General features: G+C 48.6%; 1 protein-coding gene across 2 annotated transcripts in view; it reads right to left on the bottom strand.

Annotated features, from left to right (window-relative positions):
- The window catches only part of SNX30 (sorting nexin family member 30), a 110,026-nt gene that overhangs the window by 6,277 nt on the left and 82,222 nt on the right, over positions 1-21,527 (bottom strand). For both annotated transcript variants that reach the window (XM_055427600.2, XM_055427602.2), the window contains exons 7-8: positions 12,502-12,588; positions 3,535-3,687 (exon numbers count right to left, since the gene is read on the bottom strand). In XM_055427600.2, coding sequence (XP_055283575.1) covers positions 3,535-3,687; positions 12,502-12,588 — 240 coding nt within the window. The remainder of the gene's footprint in view (positions 1-3,534; positions 3,688-12,501; positions 12,589-21,527) is intronic.

Here is a 21,527-nt window from a genome sequence, read left to right as displayed (position 1 = left end):
GTTTGTTTTGACTACATCCCCCTCCCCCATCTCTACGAAAGACAGCAATGTCTCTACGAAGCCTAAATGAACTCTCTGCAAAGCTCATCCCAGTGAGTGGAAAGGTATTCACCAAAAGAAATCCCCTCCCTTTCAAAAGCAGAAGAGAAAGGCAGGCCGCAAACCCTCGGTGAGGCCCCAGGTTCCCATCCGGGGTGGAGACACTGCTCCACGTGTGGGTGGGAGGATAGAAACCATCTGGGAATGGGCCAGACGTGTGACTCAGGGAGCTCTGGTTCAGCCACCTCGGATCTGAGGGGGAGAACTACACAAGGCCCTCCTGAGGGGCAGCACCAGGGTGAAACAGGACTTTGTGCTAAGTCACTGGGAGGAGGAGACACACATCCCCAAGTCAAGCCGGGGGAAGGGAGTGGTGAGTGGCTCACTGCTTCCTTCCTTGGAGACTCTGAAGTTGGAGAAGCAGCTGGACTCAGACCCTGCCCTACAGAAGGAAGCCTGGGGAGCCTCAAGGAACTTGCTGTCAGAGAGAGACCCAGAGCGGGGTCCGTGGCATCCTGGGTCCCTCTCTCTACCTCTGCCATCATCTCTCATCCGGAAGGTTCTACGTCAGTGATGGGGACCAAGGCCATACCAGCTTGCCTGCTTGCTTTCTTCCTTTTTTAGCATTTTAAAGACATATTATACAACTATTATATGGAAACATTTTCACTGTAAAAAAATTCAAACAATAAAAATGAACCAACTAAATACGAGCTTTCTTTACCAAGTGAACCACTGGCCAAATGCTCAAGCTTTTTCCCAGCCCAGGACCCTTACATAGGTTGCTCCCTTTGCCTGGAATACTTGTTCTTTGTCTCTCTGACTCAGGTTAAAAGTTGTGTCCTCAGACTGGCCTTTCCTGCCCACTCTCCTTGCCCCTTCCATCCTGATCTGAATGATGCCTCCCTCAACTTTTCTCCCAGCTTCCTGTTCTTTTCCTGGAGTGCCTGCATCTCTCTGAAGAGGTGGGATTCTTGGATTAACGTGTCTCCTCCACTAGACAGGGGCTTCCCTGATAGCTCAATTGGCAAAGAATCTGCCTACAATGCAGGAGACCCCAGTTCAATTCCTGGGTTGGGAAGATCCGCTGGAGAAGGGAAAGGCTACCCACTTGAGTATTCTTGGGCTTCCCTTGTGGCTCACTTGGTAAAGAATCCACCTGCAATGCGGGAGACCTGGGTTTGATTCCTGGGTTGGGAAGATCCCCTGCAGAAGGGAAAGGCTACCCACTCCAGTATTATTGCCTAGACAATTCCATGGACGGTATGGCCCATAGGGTCGCAAAGAGTAGAACGCGACTTTCACTTTCACTTACCACTAGACAAAGGGGTCGTTAATGGCAGGAGTCCTGCTGCTCTGTATCAATGTGTACAAGGGACCACACAAATAGTACACAAAAAGCATCTGCCAAGACGAGGCCCCAGGGCAGGGGCCCTGTTTGTGGCATAGTGGGAGGACACAGATACCTGGGTTTGAAATCTGGGCCCTGGGAACACGGGAATTAATCACCAGGAAGAGGAAGGGACATCAGCTGAGTCGGCCCTGGTGCAGTGGGGAGGTGGGGGACAGTGAGGGTGGGAGGGAGGGAGGGATGGAAGCCCCATTCACTGCGTATCAACCCCATGCCAGGCACATTCCAGGGGCTCCCGCATCACTTCCTTGTTTCTTCACCATCATTCAGTGGAGAAGGATCACTCCCATTTTACAGATGAAGAAACAAAGGCAGAGAGAGGCACCCTGCCTAACAGGCCAGTCAGCAGAGGAATGAAGCCTTGACCGCACCTGGAGCGGTCTTTCCACCTGTGGGCAGGCAGGACTGTCCCCCTCACTGACAGTGTGTGGGAACCCTCAGACCTGTGGACCCAGTGGGGCCAACTCTGACCCTAGTTCAGTCATTCACAAGTTGTGTGACCTTGGGCAGAGTTTTAAAACCTTGCTAAGCTTCCATGTCTTCAGCTTAAAATTGAGAGCCTCTGAAACCCACTTCACAGTGTTATGGTGACGGTTAAGTTTAAATTTTACAAGCTGACATATGCAAAGCATCCAGCCCAATGTCAACTCAGACACACAGCAAGCGTCTGGAAGAACGGTCCCGAGAAAAGGAGGACGGTCCCTGCCCTTTCCCCCTGAAGCAGTCCACCCTCAGACCTGGCAGGTAAGGGCCATTCCGTGACTCTCTCCCTTAACCCTCCTCCAAGTTAAGACACAGACACACTGCCTCTGAGCAGCGGCCAGAGCATCACTGTTTTTGAAGGAGATGGATTCCTCCAGTTTGGGCCGAGGATGTGTTTCTAGAATTGTGGTGGGAGTACCAGTGTTCTTGCCTGGAGAATCCCAGGGACAGGGGAGCCTGGTGGGCTTCCGTCTGTGGGGTCACACAGAGTCGGACACGACTGAAGTGACTTAGCAGCAGCTAAGTCAATGCTTGTCCAGCTTGATTTCAAGTCTACAGGTTACTTGCTGAATTATGATTGGGCCATTCTTCATCTTCATTAAGCTTTCAAGAAATACAAAGATTCATTAGCAACCATGCTCCAGAGTTGGATGTGCTAGGGGCAAACCTTGACTGAGGATATTCAGCTGCAGCTTGATGACAGTTGAGCCTATGTGCGTGCATGCATGTGTGTGTGTGTTGGGGGTGCTTAACTTGAAGTCCACAGATCAAGGGACTCATAAAAAAACCCTGTTTTTTAGTGTTAATAGTTTTCCTTTGTAATCCTATATCCTTTTTTATTAGGTATTTAAAAACAGTATTTTAAAGTCTATTTTAAAAAACAAATAGTATTCTAATAAGGAGTCTCTAGGCTTCACCAGCGGAGAAGGCAATGGCAAGCCACTCCAGTACTCTTGCCTGGAATATCCCATGGATGGAGGAGCCTGGTAGGCTGCAGTCCGTGGGGTCGCTAAGGGTCGGACACGACTGAGCGACTTCACTTTCACTTTTCACTTTCACACATTGGAGAAGGAAATGGCAACCCACTCCAGTGTTCTTGCCTGGAGAATCCCAGGGACAGGGGACCCTGGTGGGCTTCTGTCTATGGGGTCACACAGAGTCGGACACGACTGAAGTGATGCAGGAGCAGCAGCAGCAGGCTTCACCAGATGACCAAAGGGATCCATAGAAGAATAAATGCGAAGAACCCTTGGGTGCAGAACCATATAACAGCCTGACAGGGCCCCAAAGCCTCCATCAACTGGGGGCATCCCTGCGCTACAGGCTTGACTGGGAAGCAGCTGCTGGAAGAACTAGAGGACTTGGAGGGTAAAACCGCAGTTTCATCAGCAGGGTGTGCGAGTGAAACCCCTGTGGGCACCTGAGGGAGGCCCCGGTTCCAAACCCAGCACCACATCTAGCAGAGCGGGGCGAGGACACACGGGGTTCCCTAAGACTAAACACGTAAAGTCAGGGAAGGACCCTTCCGGCCTTCTGGCAGGCCCTGACCAGAGGCTCTGGCTATTAAGGGGAGGCCTGTTGTCTGACCATCAGCTCCTTACCTTCTCGTAATACTGGATGTTCCTGTCAGCCATCCCCATGAGCAGCTGCCGAAAGTCCTGTCTCTTGCTGTTCTGCCACCTCTCCATGTCGGCTTTCAGATCAGCATTGAAACACTCCATCCGATCCTGACATTTCTCCACGTCTGCTGGGACCTGGGAGGGGAATGCGTACATGAGAGCTCTGTATGTATAACAGGGACCTCATGCCCCTGGGCTCACATGTTTGTGAGAGGCCAGATTACCACCTGAAAATGCCACGAACACATTCCCTCCCCTGGAGGTGCAGGCATAGACTTGGGTTTCCAAGTGAAAGAAGGAATTCTGAAAAGTGCCATCCCTGACCCAAATTTTCAAACCCATCCAAGCTAAACGGTGACTCATGGAGGAAACACCTGCCTGTTTACAAACAGGAAGAAGAAACACTGTGATTCAGAGTCATCCGTCTTTGGTTCCTTTTAGGAGTTACCCATCTGTAAGTGAAAGTGTATGTTTTGCAAGTGTACAGCACTGTTTGGTACTGCCCTGCTATTCTCCCATGCCTCATAATGAAAGCAGAAAATCGGTGTTTTCACATCACATGAACTGTCCCATTACCCATGACGTTTCTCATTAACTAGAGAATTCACTGTAATAAGAAGACAATTGGCCTACTTTATAAATCAGCTGGAGACTTATCCACGCACTCTCAGATAGCAGATAATCAAAAATAAAGAGTTAAAATTGGGTAATTCTGGGGAAATGGAAAGCAAGTTGTTTATGCATGCCATAAACCATGAAATTCAAAGAAGAAATATACAGCAGGCTAGTTCTAGTTTTTCCTAAGGAAGTTTAGAAGATTTTCTCAAAATAGAACTAGGTTGCCTGAATTTCACAACTTTCACTTTGCTTTGGTGCGTTTCATCCACTCTACACAGTTGGAAAGAAAACACCCATTATTATAAGACGGTAATGGGAAATGGTAACCCTGGTACCCAAAATACAAAGCTGGCTTCTCTCCTAACTCAAGAGGCTCCACTGGACTTTGATGGTGGCCAGGGGATTGGGGGCAGGGAGTCAACCTGCCCAAAGCTAGGTCACACAGTCACCTACCAAATGCTTTCCCAAAACAAGTGAGGCCTTGTACATTTTGTGTGCTGGGGCCTCTGATCCTGAATGTAACCATCAAGGTCAATCTCTACCAACCAGGGAAGTTTTATACCCAGACCTTATGGGCAAGGAGCCCAGAAACAAGGCCAAGCCTGGGGTAGCTGACTCCTTCAGGGTTTCTAAAGTGCTGAGGGCACTTGGCCATCTGCCAGCCAGACCACTTGGCCATGCAGTACACAAGAACAGGGGAAGGGGAGCCACCCAGGCGAGAGAATTCAAGTATTGCCTGGCATGGAAACTATCCTGGGAGAGGCGAGGATGAGTGAGAGGAGAAGATATAGTCAGATATCCCGGACAACTGAAAAGAAAAGAAATTTGGGGAATTCTCTGATGGTCCAGTGATTAGGACACTGATGGTCAGTGTTTTCACTGCTGTGGGCTCAGATTCAATTCCTGATTGGGGAACTAAGATCCTGCAAGTTACTCAGCAAAACAAAACAAAACAAGCAAACAACTTTTAAGGGATGGGGTGAGTGTCCTCTAAAACACTTAAATTCCCAGAGGAAATTTTAAAAAGGACTTGAATTTTATCTTCTTTTGCCTTTCCGTGCTGATTCACCTGTTACTCTTGGCCACCTTGGGGGAAACGGAAGTAAAAACATTACTGCCTTGACCTTGTGTCTGAAGAGCATCCCTGGGAAACATCCTGGGAACCAGCCTCAGCAGGCACCCAGCAAACCAGGCTCCAGACTGGCCTCCCCGCCCTCCTGGCAGGCACAGTCCACTTCCCTTATTCCTCTTGCCACCACTGCTAATTATAGCATCTGGGGAAAAGTGTCCAGAAACAACATCCTGTTTGCTTAACAAAACTGCTGCAGCAAGGAGGAAAGCCAAGCTCTGAAAGGAAGACTTCCTGGACATAGTGAGAAGAGGTGGGTAGGCTCTCTGGTTCCAGGGAGTGCTCGCCTAGGAAAGATTCCTGGGTCTGGTCTGGGGATGGAAACTGGATTGTATGGTTGCCTGAGCCTCAATGTGGGCAATGTTTTTAGCGATATTATCATTTTCCCAACATATTCCACATGGGGCACAGAGGGGACATAAAAGTGCTTAGGTCTCAGCAGGCAGATCTTGTCTCAAGTCACCCAGAGTCTAGGTGGGAAGAAAATAAACACGGTTGGACACGAAGGGGAGACGGATCAAGTGCCTTCACTTCACTCGGAGCCTGTGACACGCACACTGTAAGGAGGAGCTGGAGACTGAGGACAACGTGGATGGGGGAGATGGGAAGAAGAGCGCTGAGGCGACCCCTAACAGAAGATGGAGGGACTTCCCCAGTGTTACAGTGGTTAAGAACTCACCTTGCAATGCAGGACGCGGGTTCAACCCCTGGTCCAGGAACTAACATCTTACATGCCGAGGAGCAACTAAGCCTGCCCATGGAGGGCCCATGTACTGCAACAAAACATCCCACGTGACCTGGCAGAGATCCCACACGCTACAACTAAGACCCAGTCAAACAAATAAGCATTAAAAAAAAAAGATGGTAGAAGTGGGGACCTGTGACTCCAGAGGGACAGATAAGGGACCCAGCTCAGGAATGGCTCACAGACCACAGACCCCCAAGGACAGAGAGAGAACCCCCGCTGGCAGAGAACAAAGAGTAGAACCCACGGAAGGGCCTGCACGCACAGGGTTACTAAAGGAGTTGGCAAAAAGCTACGGAGAAACCTGGACACAGAAGCAGGAAATAAGTCAGAGAGAGCAGAGCCACAGAAGCACAAGGCTGGTGGAGGGGGGGGGGTGCGAGTTAAAAAGAAGAGAATAATGGTAGTCCTGTGTTAGGAGGTGAGCTCTGCTCTGAAGCAACCCGCTACTGAATCGCCCAGCTTTATGGAGAGGAGGGCCCCTGGGGCTTGCGTTCCTCTCATTTTTGTTTCTTTCTGGATGGTGTCTCAATTTACCCATGAGCAACAACCAGCATTCCCTCTTATCTCAGTGTTTTGATTTTTTGACTGAGGCACTCTTAGAGGTATTGTCTGGAGGGGTTAGATATGGAAATATCCAATGCTAATGGTTGGGTGCTGCTGTTCACAACCCACCAAGAAGCACAAAAAAGTCTCCAGATAAGACTTCACTGTTATTTAGTTGCTAAGTCATGTACAACTCTTTTATGACTCCGTGGACTGTATTCCGCCAAGCTCCTCTGTTCATGGGATTATCCTGGCAAGAACACTGGAGTGGGTTGCCATTTCCTTCTCTAGGGAAACGTCCCAACCCAGGGATCAAACCTGCATCTCCCGTGGCTCCAGCATTGGCAGGTGGATTCTTCACTGCTGAGCCACCTGGGAAGCCCCAGATAAGACTTCATGAGACAAAAATTTCTGAAGAGAGGACAAGGCTGCATTCTTCATATTGGCTCCCCTAACTCTCATGAGAAGTTCCATTACAGGATATGAATCATGGAGCGAAGGGAGAAGGGTAACGCAGGATGAGATAAAGCATGTCTCTGGGGTAGAGAGCAGGGCGGGAATGTGAATTCACTCCGCATTCACTGAGAAATGTGAATTCACTCAGCATTCACGAGAAATGTATCACTGAGCTCTTTACATGAAACAGGCATTGCCCGGCCCTACATATAAATCTCTAAGTTTCCTTCTCAGAGGTAGGCTGGAGACATCATATTATCTGCTCCCATGATGACAGGAGGTTAATCGAGTCCTCAAAGATTACATAAGGCAGACACGACCCCAGTACTGGGGGAAAGAGGGGACTCATGGCTGCTGGGGGACACATGCCAGGACAAAGGACAGAGTCAATTCAAGACAGCTGTCTTCTCAGTCACATGCTGCTAACTGAGAAACAGGCAGAGCTTCCTAACTGGCGCCGTGTGAATGACGGCAATACTGGTTCCCCCAGCTCCCTAGGAAGTCAGAGCAGGCCACCTCCAGTTTCAAGCAATCTGGTCTTCAATCCCAATGTCCCATACAAATTTTTCATCTTCTATGTGACCTGTGAGATGGAAGAGAAGTTGAGAAAACACTGAGGCAGGGTAACGTTTGAGAAGAGGCTACTGAATTTGGCAAATATTCAGTAAGAACACTTTAAAAAAAATAGATAAAAAGAAGCAAACTTCAGAGAATGGCTGGTGAGGAGGGAAAAGTGAGTGCCCAAGATCTGTGGAAAGCGGACACACTGAGGAGAGAGGAGCCCTGAGCTCACAGGCACGATGGCCGAATGGACGGGCAGACACAGACTGAAGGGCCAAAGGCAGGCCCAGGCTCTCCCCAAGTCCCTCCAGCATCAGCCACACATCTTCCAAAAGCAAGAAGCCTCCCCCTCAAAGAAGCAAAGGTTGCTGGGAGCCCTCGCAGTGGGGATAAAGGGCTCCAACTTGGCATATCAGGGGTCCAATTCCAGCTCCACCATGTGTGAGCTTTTGTGGGTGGGTCACAAGTCCCCTGAGCCCTGGCTGCTCATCTGTAAGGTGGGAACGGCACTCATAGAAAGCTGTTGTAGGAATTAAACAACGGAGGTAACAGAGCCCTGCCCTGCTGTGGTAGATTACTCTGGCTTCCTAAACCAGGCTGAGGTCATGGCTCCTGTGGAGAGAACTGGGAGTCACCAGGCGTGCCTCTCCTCACTCACCAGAGGTAACAACAGATACTCGTGCAGAATTCTCAGGCCTACGGAAGCTCCATATTCAGAAGTCCCCCTGTTTCTATCTGCTATTTCAGAACAGGAGTTCTTGCTACCCACTGCCACATCCCCCTCATTCCAGAATGTTCACCATTCTATTGGTTCTAAGAATTTGTAAAGGTCCACCGCCTTTGAGAGGCTTGTCCAAGTGACCTCCAGCACTTCTTCCCCTCCTCACCCACGCTCACCCTGAGAAGCGGTACTTCTTGTCTTCTGCTCCATCTACGTCCGCGCCATATGCCTCCCTCTGCCCACGATAATGCTACCCACTTCCAACAGCCTCTGGAAGTATCCAGTACCAGGCACCGGATCCAGTACCAGGCTTCAGTGGGTTAGGGCCTGAAACAGCCCCTCTCTCTTTCTCTTTTAACTTTTCATAAAACATTCTCTCTTGGCATCCCTTCTTTTTTTAATTTTTTGAATCAACATGTGGCTATATAAGCATTTGAAGAGAGTCAAACTCAGAATACAATGTGCCTGGTCCCCCGTGGTTCATCCTCACAGGAGTCCACATTAGAGTATGCATGCTTCCCATCCAGTTTTAAATGCAATTCCCCAGGCCCCCTCTGTTTCCACTAATAGCTTTGATAGCGTCCCTTTGATAGCTTCTAAGGAAGGGCAAATTCTCAGATTTCCCTAAGTCTGTGGTCCAGACAGAGGCAGTAAAAAGCAGCCAGCTCCCTCCCTGCTCAGTGCCTTCCATTTCTCCAAATTAAAATCAAAATTAAAATAAGAAAGCCGAGTCTGCACAATCAAAGCTCCATTTGCCTGAGAATAAACCACCTCAGTGACTTTCCTTCACCTAAAACCAAAGCAATCTTTAAATTCTACGATATAAACATTTTCCCTCCATTCCAGAGGCCTCGTCACTGCCTGCCCCCAGCACAGCACGCACCAAAAAGCCGCAGCCACCAGGCTTCCCGTCCACCTGGCCAACAGCCGGAGTTACAGGGCTCAGTCCTCTGTCCAAAGACATCCACTCCCCTGTGAAATCCCAGTGAGGGACACTGAGACCCAAGAGGCCAACCCCTTCTCCTGGGTTACAGAGAAGTGGTCAGTTTTCAATACCTCTCCGTGGCTTCACATAAAATCAACTCTGCCTTACTCTTCAGAGCAACCTTTTAAGACTTCACCTCAAAAGGAAGTCAGCCCCCAGACTCCCTCAGATCTTCTGTCTTCCAGCTCAGACCCCAGCCTCCCTGTGAGAACTCCCCATCTTCGGGTGGCAGTCCTTTCCTTGCCTGCAGCCCTGGGATGGACCTGTGAGCAGTCTTGCTCCCATGACAGTTACTGACAGTAGAACCTGTTGAGTCCTGGGGGAACATCAGCCCTGACTCGCTTCCTGAAAGCCTGGCTCTTTTCTCACCAATAGCAGCTCTGGAAAGTGAAGCTCAAACATAAGACATTAAACAGAACACAGCCAAACCTTAAGCTACTCATTTCCCACAGCAGCTGTCTCTCTGTTGCTACAGACATCTGGGATGCATGGGGAAGCAGGGGATACTTCGGGACACAAGGAAACAATACCCCAACAGTGCACTCAGAAAAAAAAAATTAATAATTAAAAAAAAAAAGTGGCAACAAACCTAGAAAACGAAGCTCTCATTCGGCTGCCTCTTGAGAAACCTGTATGCAGGTCAGGAAGCAACAGTCAGAACTGTACATGGAACAACAGACTGGTTCCAAATAGGAAAAGGAGTACGTGAAGGCTGTATGTTGTCACCTTGCTTATTTAACTTATATGCAGAGTACATCATGAGGAATGCTGGGCTGGAAGAAGCACAAGCTGGAATCAAGATTGCCGGGAGAAATATCAATAACCTCAGATATGCAGATGACACCACCCTTATGGCAGAAAGTGAAGAGGAACTCAAAAGCCTCTTGATGAAAGTGAAAGAGGAGAGTGAAAAGGTTGGCTTGAAGCTCAACATTCAGAAAACAAAGATCATGGCATCTGGTCCCATCACTTCATGGGAAATAGATAGGAAAACAGTGGAAACAGTGTCAGACTTTATTTTGGGGGGCTCCAAAATCACTGCAGATGCTGACTGCAGCCATGAAATTAAAAGACGCTTACTCCTTGGAAGGAAAGTTGTGACCAACCTAGATAGTATATTAAAAAGCAGAGACATTACTTTGCCAACAAAGGTCCGTCTAGTCAAGGCTATGGTTTTTCCCGTGGTCATGTATGGATGTGAGAGTTGGACTGTGAAGAAAGCTGATCGCTGAAGAATCGATGCTTTTGAACTGTGGTGTTGGAGAAGACTCTTGAGAGTCCCTTGGACTGCAAGGAGATCCAACCAGTCCATTCTAAAGGAGATCAATCCTGGGTGTTCACTGGAAGGACTGATGCTAAAGCTGAAACTCCAATACTCTGGCCACCTCATGCGTTGAGTTGACTCACTGGAAAAGACTCTGATGCTAGGAAGGATTGGGGGCAGGAGGAGAAGGGGACGACAGAGAATGAGATGGATGGATGGCATCACCAACTCGATGGACATGAGTCTGAGTGAACTCCGGGAGCTGGTGATGGACAGGGAGGCCTGGCGTGCTGTGATTCATGGGGTCGCAAAGAGTCAGACACGACTGAGTGACTGAACTGAACTGAACTAGAGGCAATGGGGAGCCAGTCCGGACAACAGAGGACCCACCAGTAGAGCCTCTGTTATTGCATCAGACACTCGACTGATTCTCCCATCTTCACAGCAATCACATGGATGAATCCCACAGAGGCTGGTGAGCAAAACCAGTCTGAGCTGGGGGAGAGAGTGGGGATTCAAACCCAGGGCCATCTGATTCCAATCCTGTGCTCTGTCTACCAAATGGTGGTTGACTGATCAGGTCGCCAACCAAGCCCTCCATGGTCCACCAAAGCAGCGGCTTCCCCAGACCCCAAACTGGAGACACAATTTCAGTTGACCCCACTGTTGATTACACTTACCTGCTTTGTTAAATATCACCATAGATATATGAAAAGCAAGTTCACTTTGGAGTGGTTCAGAATCCCACAAGACAGTGGGAAGACAGACACTGCGCCCTCCCACCCAAGCTGTGCTAAGGGTGCAGGAATGTTTGGAACCTCCAGATTGGAAAGAAACCCTTCCCCCTTTTGGAAGAACTCTTGTGGCTGAGAGAATGAGTCGGATGGGTGAGCGAGTGATGCTCCAGGGAGGTGAGAGCAACAGCAGCAGGAAGATTTCAACACCCATTGGCAGGAGAGGAGAAGTTACCCAGGCCCGCACAAGGGGTAGAGGATGAGGCCTGAGCCCCACAGCTTAGCTGGGTGGAACTCGGGAGCCAGAAACAGCAGCTTCCTCTGCTCCCAGGTGGGTGTGACCCGCAGGCAGCCAGCAATCCAGGGCACAGTCAGCATTTAATTCAGCCTATTACTCATACCCTTCAGTTTCTGGCTTTGGTAAGGCGCCATCCCAAATTGGGCTGAACATCTACCAAAAGACAAAACTGGCCTCTGAGAAAGCTTGCAGTGGGTGCTGAGTAGGTAGGACGGCTGATAGAACTATTTAAGTGACATCTTTTAAACACAGGATTTTCAGCTTCCAAGCTGGGCTAGTGGCAGAACTTTTTGTCTCTCCTTCCATCCCTCGCCAGGAAAAGTGACTTATGTACTTATATTTAGAAGCTAAATTGTTAAGAGTGAGATTTTTAAATACAGTATCCCTTGTCATTCTTTTAAATGAGACTGAGATGTGGGCTCAGCAGGCTGCACCGTGTTCCAGAAAATCAGAGGAGTGGCTTGGAGCTAGTCAGTGGGACCGGCAGCTGCAGGCAGAGGGTGGCTGGGCACACAGTACTTTAACAGTGTACCTCTAGGCTTCTGTGCTTTTGGGTGGGTTATAGTTTGTGGACCATTCCACAGACTACACTTTTGAGAACACTGATCTAGACTATTCTCCTTTCTCCTCAGTCCCATTTCATAGATAGGAACTGCCTCTGAATCACAGAGCTGGAAACCTCAAAAAAAAAAAAAAAATCCCAGGAAACAGTAAGAAAAAGCTCAACCCGCAATGTACATCGGACATAAAAGGTAGCAAAAAGAGGAAAAGAACAGCACCAACCCCACCCAGCTGGCACTGGTCACTTTGGTCATACCGATCAAGGGACATGAATTCACCTGGCACACTGGTGGGGTGTCATAGCCCACCCGCCCCCGGGGGTGCCCCTGACCTTGGGCCGCTCTTCCTTCCTCAGAGCCACAGCTTCCAGTTTGGCTTCGTACTCGGCTTGCACTTGGTCCCTCTTCTTCAGCACGCTCTGCGGGCGGGAGAAAGGGAAGCATGAGCACAGCCATTGCTTCTGCACCCCGTACCCGCCCAAACCACCGCCACAAGCTTCTAGGACTGTCTGGGCACGGCTGACATGGGCTCCAGAGAGCCGGTGGCGGAGGGGGAGGAGAACTGTGCTTAGAGATGGAGCTTTCCAGCACAGTAACTCAGCCTGATGCTCAAAGTCACAGAATCCCAGGGAAGGGTGGGTGGGGGGCGGTGCCCACTCCACAGGCATGTGGATGAGGGCACCCTCAGCACCCCACTGCACAGAGGCCGCAGCGGTGCCGGGACAAGGAGCCTGGCAGCTGCCAAGGTGGGATGCTGTCTGAACTGTTACTAGAGAAGCCTAACTCATGAGAGTTCTTGTCTCTTTAATTCGAGTGGACCCCTGGTGGACTGATCTGCTCACTGATCCACCATTAGCCACGGATCTGTCCTCCACTCTGAGCCGGGTACTTGAGCAAAGATACACAGCTCGGACCTGAGGGTTCCGTCTACGGGAGGCGTGTGGACATGGAACCAGGCTGCTTGCACTCAAAGAGCCACGGACGAGGCCAGAAGCCCTGCGACCACGTGGGGAGATGGCCAGACCCAGCGCTGAACGGGCACAGGGGCCAGCCTGGGTGGGACTGGGGGAGGCAAGCCAGGCGCCCAGGATGCATTCTGTAAGGAGACACTCAGTCCTGGGTCCGTGCAAGTGCAAAGCTGGCACCTGAGTGTGAGTCCCTAAACTGATGCCCTGGGCGCCTCCCTCTGTCTCTGCCACTCAGACCGCAGCAGGTAGAACAGAAAGGCTTCCGGTCGACCTTCTAGAAAAGCATGTTTCATCCAAGGGTTTCTTTTTCTTCTTTTAGTAGAATCACAGGTGGTAAACCAAGAGCAACAAGAACGTTCTCTGGCACTGCTCAGAAGTTTCTAATCTCTGAGTTTCTAATCTCAGCAGAGCAACGGGGTCCGGTGGCAGGGGGCCGTTCCTCGGCCACCGCAGGGGACACCTTCAGGCCGTACAACGAGCTGAAACGTGACGAGTGACCGAGCCACTGACAATGCTCTGGGGACACCCGTCCCGGGGAAGGCGTCCGCATGGGGGACTCAAGTCTCCCCTAAGTATTTCCTTGGAGAAGTGTTTCACCGCAAGAAGAATAGCTTCGCTTTGCACTGTTTTCCCCTCAGCTTTCTCATAGATGCTCTGAGGTCTCCTCCCCACACCCATCAGCCTCTGGGCCTAGAACCTTCTGCTACGAGAGAGAGGCTCCATGACCTGTATGGAGCAGCACAGCAGCCGCTAGGCCCACGTGCCGACTGAGCTCTTGAAATGTGGCTGGTGTGGCTGAGGAACTGGATTTATGTATTTATTTAGTTTTCCCTAATTTGAGCTTAAACTGAAATAGCCACCGATGGCAAGCAGCTGTCGTACTGGACGGAACCAATCTATAAAGTAAACACAAAGAACCGAGAAGCCAGGGCTCCTTTCCAGATTTCACAGAGCTGAGAGCATTCTAAATCTACTGATCTGGTATCAGCAGGAGCTGCTCTCTGTGGGGGCACAAGTGTGGCTCCCTGGGGGGCCAGGAGGACAGGGCTGGGGGTGTTGTTGAGGAACCTGGCTCTTCCTTGCACCCCCTCACAGGACGCCTCACGCGGTTTGGGGAAATGCACGCGTATCCAGGCTAGGAACAGGGCTCCACCAACGAGTTGTTCCAATGACACACCCCTGTCAGTGTGGCAAGAAACTCCCAGCCAAAGCTAGGAATGCTCTTAAAACACCTTCAAAACACAGTAAGCACAGTGTGGGACGCTGCCTGTCCTCAGCTCTGCTGAGAGCCTCAAGTCTCTCAGACGAGGTTGCCCAGGCCCTCAGGCAGGGAGGGTGGTGACAGGAGTCCTGTCAACTCCACTCAGCTCAACGCGTCTCCTCTCCCTCCCCTCAAGGCAGATGAGGGGGCCTCCGATTCTGCCACACTCCCTCCCTTCCTCAGGCCTGCCCTGGCCCCGAGGAGAGGTAAGGGCTCTGTCTCCTCAGCTGCTGCAAGCCCGGAGCAACCGGAACGCGGCCTTCTCCTGAAGCCTGAAGAGGGGCTCTGGGCTAGCGCCCCTACCTCACTGGACTGCAGAAAAAACTCACGACAACCACAAAAGCTCACAACAAGCCTGCAGAAGTGAAAGGGTGCTATCCCCACTCAACAGGGAAGAACACTGAGGCACCAGGAAGCGACCTGGCTGAGGCCACACCATTGGCTAAGAGCACAGTGGTGACTCCCTCAGGCTTCTCTGCTGAATTCCAGAGCACACACGGTTCCCCAGCCTGACTGCCAGCCAGCTAGGGCAACCTGTTCTGAATCAAGATAAACTGCTGAAGGCTACTGTCCTTGCTGGGAGCACCTTCGCACACCATGGGCAGTGGTCTGAAGGGACTGGCCTCCCTCCTGAAACAGCACAGGCTCTGCCAACAGACCCGGCCCCGGTGGCCTCTGGTTGAGGGGGCCTCAGCCTACAACGGAGTGAAAGGGCCTTCAAGATACTGGGTCAGCATCTGCAGAGAAGTTTCTCCAGCACTGAGTGATGGGCAAAAGCCCTTTACCCTCTGAGCTTCTCACAGAGATTGACAGAGCTCTCTCATGCGAGTGGACAGGGGGATACACGCGTCCAACCCTGTGTCCTTCTGCCCCTGCTCTGCACGGCCATTCCCACCCCATCTCTGTCTTGCCTTCACATTTCTTCATTTACCCAAGGGCTGGAGATACGGCAGAGAGCAAAACACACAGAACCAGTGCCTTCGTGGAGCTTACGTTCCAGGGAGGAGGCAGATAATACACAGATAAAATATAATCAACATAAGCGTCTGGAAGGTAATGCCAGGTGTTCAGGAGGAAAAACGAAAAAACAGAAAGGAAGATGTGGGGCACTGAGGGCTTGGGAGATGGCGAATCGCACACTTGGCGGCCAGGGAGGACCTCGACGAAAGGAGACTTTTAATTAGGGACAGGGAATAAAGCTCTCTCAATGCTATATATATATTTAATGCAGAGCATTTCATCATGATTTCGAAATGGTCCCGGTAACCTGGAACTTCACTACTTCTCTTTTCAAATGCAGAAGGGGAAAAAATGACTCCTTACTTTAATAAATAAATTGCAAAGAAAAACAAATAGAGGGGGAGGGATTCTTAAAGTACTTAAGAACTATATCAAGCAATGTATGGATTTTATTTATATCCCACTTTGGAAAAAGCCTAAAAACAATGTCTGAGACAACTGGGGAAATGGAACACTAACTGCATATTTGAGGAAATATCAAGGAAAAAAAAATATCTATTTAGGTGTGACACTACAAACAAAGCTAGCTGGAGGTGATGGAATTCCAGTTGAGCTATTTCAAATCCTGAAAGATGATGCTGTGTATGTGCTGCATTCAATAAGCCAGCAAATTGGAAAACTCGGCAGTGGCCACAGGATTGGAAAAGATCAATTTTCATTCCAATCCCAAAGAAAGGCAACGACAAAGAATGCTCAAACTACTGCACAATTACACTCATCTCACGCGCTAGTAAAGTAATGGTTAAAATTCTCAAAGCCAGACTTCAGCAATATGTGAACTGTGAAATTACAGATGTTCAAGCAGGTTTTAGAAAAGGCAGAGGAACCAGAGATCAAATTGCCAACATCCGATGGATCATCGAAAAAGCAAGAAAGTTCCAGAAAAACATCTATTTCTGCTTTATTGACTATGCCAAAGTCTTTGACTGTGTGGATCACAATAAACTGTGGAACATTCTGAAAGAGATGGGAATACCAGACCACCTGATCTGCTTCTTGAGAAACCTGTATACAGGTCAGGAAGCAATAGTTAGAACTGGACATGGAACAACAGACTGGTTCCAAATAGGAAAAGGAGTACGTCAAGGCTGTATGTTGTCACCTTGCTTATTTAACTTTTATGCAGAGTACATCATGAGGAATGCTGGGCTGGAAGAAGCACAAGCTGGAATCAAGATTGCCGGGAGAAATATCAATAACCTCAGATATGCAGATGACACTACCCTTATGGCAGAAAGTGAAGAGGAACTCAAAAGCCTCTTGATGAAAGTGAAAGAGGAGAGTGAAAAAGTTGGCTTGGAGCTCTACATTCAGAAAACTAAGATCATGGCATCCAGTCCCATCACTTCATGGGAAATAGATGGGGAAACAGTGGAAACAGTGTCAGACTTTATTTTTTTGGGCTCCAAAATCACTGCAGATGGTGATTATAGCCATGAAATTAAAAAATGTTTACTCCTTGGAAGGAAAGTTACGACCAACCTAGATAGCATATTAAAAAGCAGAGACATTACTTCGTCAACAAAGGTCCATCTAATCAAGGCTATGGTTTTTCCAGTGGTCATGTAGGGATGTGAGAGTTGGACTATAGAGGAAGCTGAGTGCTGAAGAATTGATGCTTTTGAACTGTGGTGCTGGAGAAGACTCTTGAGAGTCCCTTGGACTGCAAGGAGATCAATCCTGGGTGTTCATAGGAAGGACTGATGCTAAAGCTGAAACTCCAATACTTTGGCCACCTCATGCGATGAGTTGACTCACTGGAAAAGACCCTGATGCTAGGAAAGGTTGGGGGCAGGAGGAGAAGGGGACGACAGAGAATGAGATGGCTGGATGGCATCACCGATTCTGTGGACATGAGTTTGAGTGAACTCTGGGAGTTGGTGATGGACAGGGAGGCCTGGCGTGCTGTGATTCATGGGGTCGCGGAGAGTCGGACACGACTGAGTGGCTGAACTGAACTGAAATGAACTGACGCCAGGAAAGATTGAGGGCAGGAGGAGAAGGGGACGACAGAGGATGCGATGGTTGGATGGCAGCACTGACTCAATAGACGTGAGTTTGGGTGAACTCCAGGAGTTGGTGATGGACTGGGAAGCCTGGCGTGCTGCGGTTCATGGGGTCGCAAAGCATCGGACACGACTTGAGTGACTGAACTGAATAATGTGGTCCTTCTTCTTTTTTAACAGAATGTTTGGGGACTTCCCTGGTGGTCCAGTGGTTGAGACTTCACCTTCCAAAGCAGGGTGTGTGGTTTCTATCCCTGGCTGGGGAGCTGAAATCCCACATGTTACATGGTCAAAAAACCCAAAACATAAAACAGAAGCGATACTGTAACAAATTCAATAAAGACTTTTAAAAGTGATCCACATTAAAAAAAATTTTTAAAAGAATGTTTGTATTTTAGAGATATGTATTTTTGTATGAAATGATGTAATGCCTGGGATTTGCTTTAAAATAAGCCAGGGGATCGGGGCTGGGAGCAGGTGGGAGGAGAGCTAGAATAAGATGGAACGTGAGTGGGCGAGTGTTGGAGCAGGCTAATAGGTACATGGAAGTACACTTCCACTTTACTTTTGGATAAGTTTGAATGTTTCTGTAATAAAGTTAAGCAATGGAAACATAATACCTGTCATCCAAAATGTTTACAGAGCAAACTAATAGCAGCCATTAAACAAAAGCTGCTGGAAATTAGATCACAGATAGTAGACAGGCCAACAAGTTTGTTCAGGTTTTTCCATACCATCTTACAGAAAACCCAAATTTACGGAAAACCGGAATGAACTTTTTTGGCCGACCCAGGACATCCTGTGGTTTGGCTCTCGACATCTGCACTGGACTTTTTCCAAAGTGCCATGGTGGTCAGGATTGACTGGAAAGCCCGACACCCAGGAGAGAGAAACGCCTCCCCTTAAGGAGGCTGTGGGTTCACAGAAGTGGGGGTGGAGGAAAATGCAGTCCAAAGACAGCCCCAATGCAAAATGGTCAGCAGCTATCCCGAAGGCTCCTGGGGTCTGGAAGGTTTTTAAGTGTCAAATCCTTTTGTAAGAGGTGAAATGGGATTGAGAGTAAATGAGAGCAGTAGGAACAGCTCAGCCACACGGAGAGAATTACAGTACAGAGTGGCCTATGGCCTGGTATGCCTAGGGTTGACAGCCCAAAAGACCCAGGGGGAATTTGTGTATAATGATGAATGTTCCGTAACAAAGAAGCTCAAATGAGAATAAAACTCAGACACACAAAACCAAACCAAGTCCAGACTCACAGAGAACAAATCAGTGGTTGTCAGAGGGAAGAAGGGTTATTAGGAGGGTTGCTGCTGCTGCTAAGTCACTTCAGTCGTGTCCAACTCTGTGCGACCCCACAGACGGGTTACGAAATGGCTAAAGGGGATCCAGAGGTACAAAATTCCAGGCATAAAATAAATAAGTCATGAGGGTGTACTATATAGCATGGAGAACACGGTTAATAACACTGTACTAACTTTGCTAGGTGACAGAAGGTAACTGAACTTATTTTGGTGATCACTTTACAATGCAGAAAGTGAAGAGGAACTCAAAAGCCTCTTGATGAAAGTAAAAGAGGAGAGTGAAAAGGTTGGCTTGAAACTCAACATTCAGAAAACTAAGATCATGGCATCTGGTCCCATCACTTCATGGGAAATAGATGGAAAAACAGTGGAAACAGTGTCAGACTTTATTTTTTGGGGCTCCAAAATCACTGCAGATGCTGACTGCAGCCATGAAATTAAAAGACGCTTACTCCTTGGAAGGAAAGTTATGATCAACCTTGATAATATATTAAAAAGCAGAGACATTACTTTGCCAACAAAGGTCCGTCTAGTCAAGGCTATGGTTTTTCCCGTGGTCATGTATGGATGTGAGAGTTGGACTGTGAAGAAAGCTGATCGCCGAAGAATTGATGCTTTTGAACTGTGGTGTTGGAGAAGACTCTTGAGAGTCCCTTGTACCGCAAGGAGATCCAACCAGTCCATTCTAAGGGAGATCGATCCTGGGTGTTCATTGGAAGGACTGATGCTAAAGCTGAAACTGCAATACTTTGGCCACCTCATGCGACGAGTTGACTCACTGGAAAAGACTCTGATGCTGGGAAGGGTTGGGGGCGGGAGGAGAAGGGGACGACCTAGAATTAAATGGCTGGATGGCATCACCGACTCTGTGGACATGAGTTTGAGTGAACTCCGGGAGTTGGTGATGGACAGGGAGGCCTGGCGTGCTGTGATTCATGGGGTGGCGGAGAGTTGGACAACACTGAGCGACTGAACTGAACTGCACTTACAATGTATGCAAATACAGAATCATTATGGTATACAAATGAAACTAATATGTCAAATAGTCTTCAACTGTGAACATTTATAATAATTAAAAAACATCTGACACCCGACATAGCCCTGTGGCCTATCTTTGGGTGCCCCTCTATGAGAGCATTTCCCTAGAGGCAAGAAAATTAGTCTGAACTTGATCCTGGTGACATAATGTGTGATTGCTGCTAAGTCACTTCAGTCGTGTCCGACTCTGTGTGACCCCATAGACAGAAGCCCACCAGGCTCCCCCGTCCCTGGGATTCTCCAGGCAAGAACACTGGAGTGGGTTGCCATTTCCTTCTCCAATGTGTGATTAAATGACCAAATTTAGGTTGCCCTTTCCAATATGCTCTTTTATACACATCCGTTCTTTGAGGACAGACAACCTGTGAGTTCAATTTTCTAAGACAATGTTGCTAATACTAAAACCACACATTGTACCTTCATTTTAAACAATATTTGTTACAGATAATTTGAAAAATAAAGAAAAATGTAGAGGAGGGGGAAAAGCATCAACCATCTCATGTTTCAGGCATGGCCGGTAACATGTTTTACCTTCACTTCCAGTCTTTTCTCTTGAATGACTCTGATGCTCCCCCATTTCTCGGTTTTCTCTTCCTGTTTTTCAGATATTGGATATCTGAAATATTAGATATCTGGTCTGGTCCTCTCATTTTTATATATTTTTTCTCTCCAATCCTCCATCTGTCTTTTTGTTTCATTTTATAGTCATTTCCGTAACCTGTTCTTCTAAGTCTCCTGTTTGTGTTGTGTGTGTTTTATTTCCATCCTGATTGTCACTCAGTGAGCTCTTTGCTTATTCTCTGGAATTTTAAAAATGCTTGTTCTATAGCTGTGATATCTCTTCTCTTTCTGAAGATATCAACGAATTTTTTTCCTGGAAAAGTTCTTCTCCCTCAATGATGTTTTATGTTTTCCCTTCTTTGTATTTACTTGTATTCACATTAGAACCTTCCCTTAAATATTTGGTGAGCCCTTTCTGCACACTCGCCCAAGAGGGAAACACTAAAAACCAGTTCAAAGTTCTCTGATATTGAGGGCTTCCTGACAGTTCTCTACAGGGACTCTGCTGGATCCTTTCATTGAGGATTCCCCCCTCCCACTAAATATCAGTATATTCTAGTCTCTTCTCCCAGCCTGTTTACATTTTTCTAAAAGGCCCTCCAACTGTTTCAGGAAAAGGTATAAGGCTGAGAGCCAAGCAGAGGAAGACAACCAAGCGTTTCAACATTTAGTAACCCTTTTGCTCTTGATTTTAGGATTTCAGTCCCCACCCTCAACTGTGCCTGGTGTCTCTTGGAGCAGAGACCCTCTATGGGGACTTCCCCAATGGCTCAATGGGTAAACAATCCACCTGCAATGCAGAAGATATAGGAAACGTGGTTTGATCCCTGGATTGGGAAGATCCCCTGGAGGAGGAAAATGGCTACACACTCCAGGATTCTTGCCTGGAGAAGCCCATGGACAGAGGAGCCTAGCAGGCTACAGTCCACGGGGTCACAAAGAGTCGGACATGACTGGGCGACCAAGCGTGAGCAGCAGCAGAGAATACACCTCCAGTTCTGCCCGAGTGGTGAAGGAACAGTGCCCCCAGTATTTGGAAGGAGGACAGAATCGGAAGCTCTAACTGCTTCTTAAACAGACTCCTGATCAATCCTTTTCTTCAGCTCCCTCTCTCCTTCAGTCCCAGAGGCACCTGGTGCTGTCAATTCTTCAGCGTGCTGAAGGAGTCCTCAGTGTAAACTAGGTGGCTTCTCAGTTTCCCCC

The sequence above is a fragment of the Moschus berezovskii genome, chromosome 7, assembly GCF_049115385.1.
Source record: "Moschus berezovskii isolate FMDL1 chromosome 7, NW_MosBer_1.0, whole genome shotgun sequence".
Taxonomy (NCBI): domain Eukaryota; kingdom Metazoa; phylum Chordata; class Mammalia; order Artiodactyla; family Moschidae; genus Moschus; species Moschus berezovskii.
This window is presented reverse-complemented; position numbering and strand designations above follow the sequence as displayed.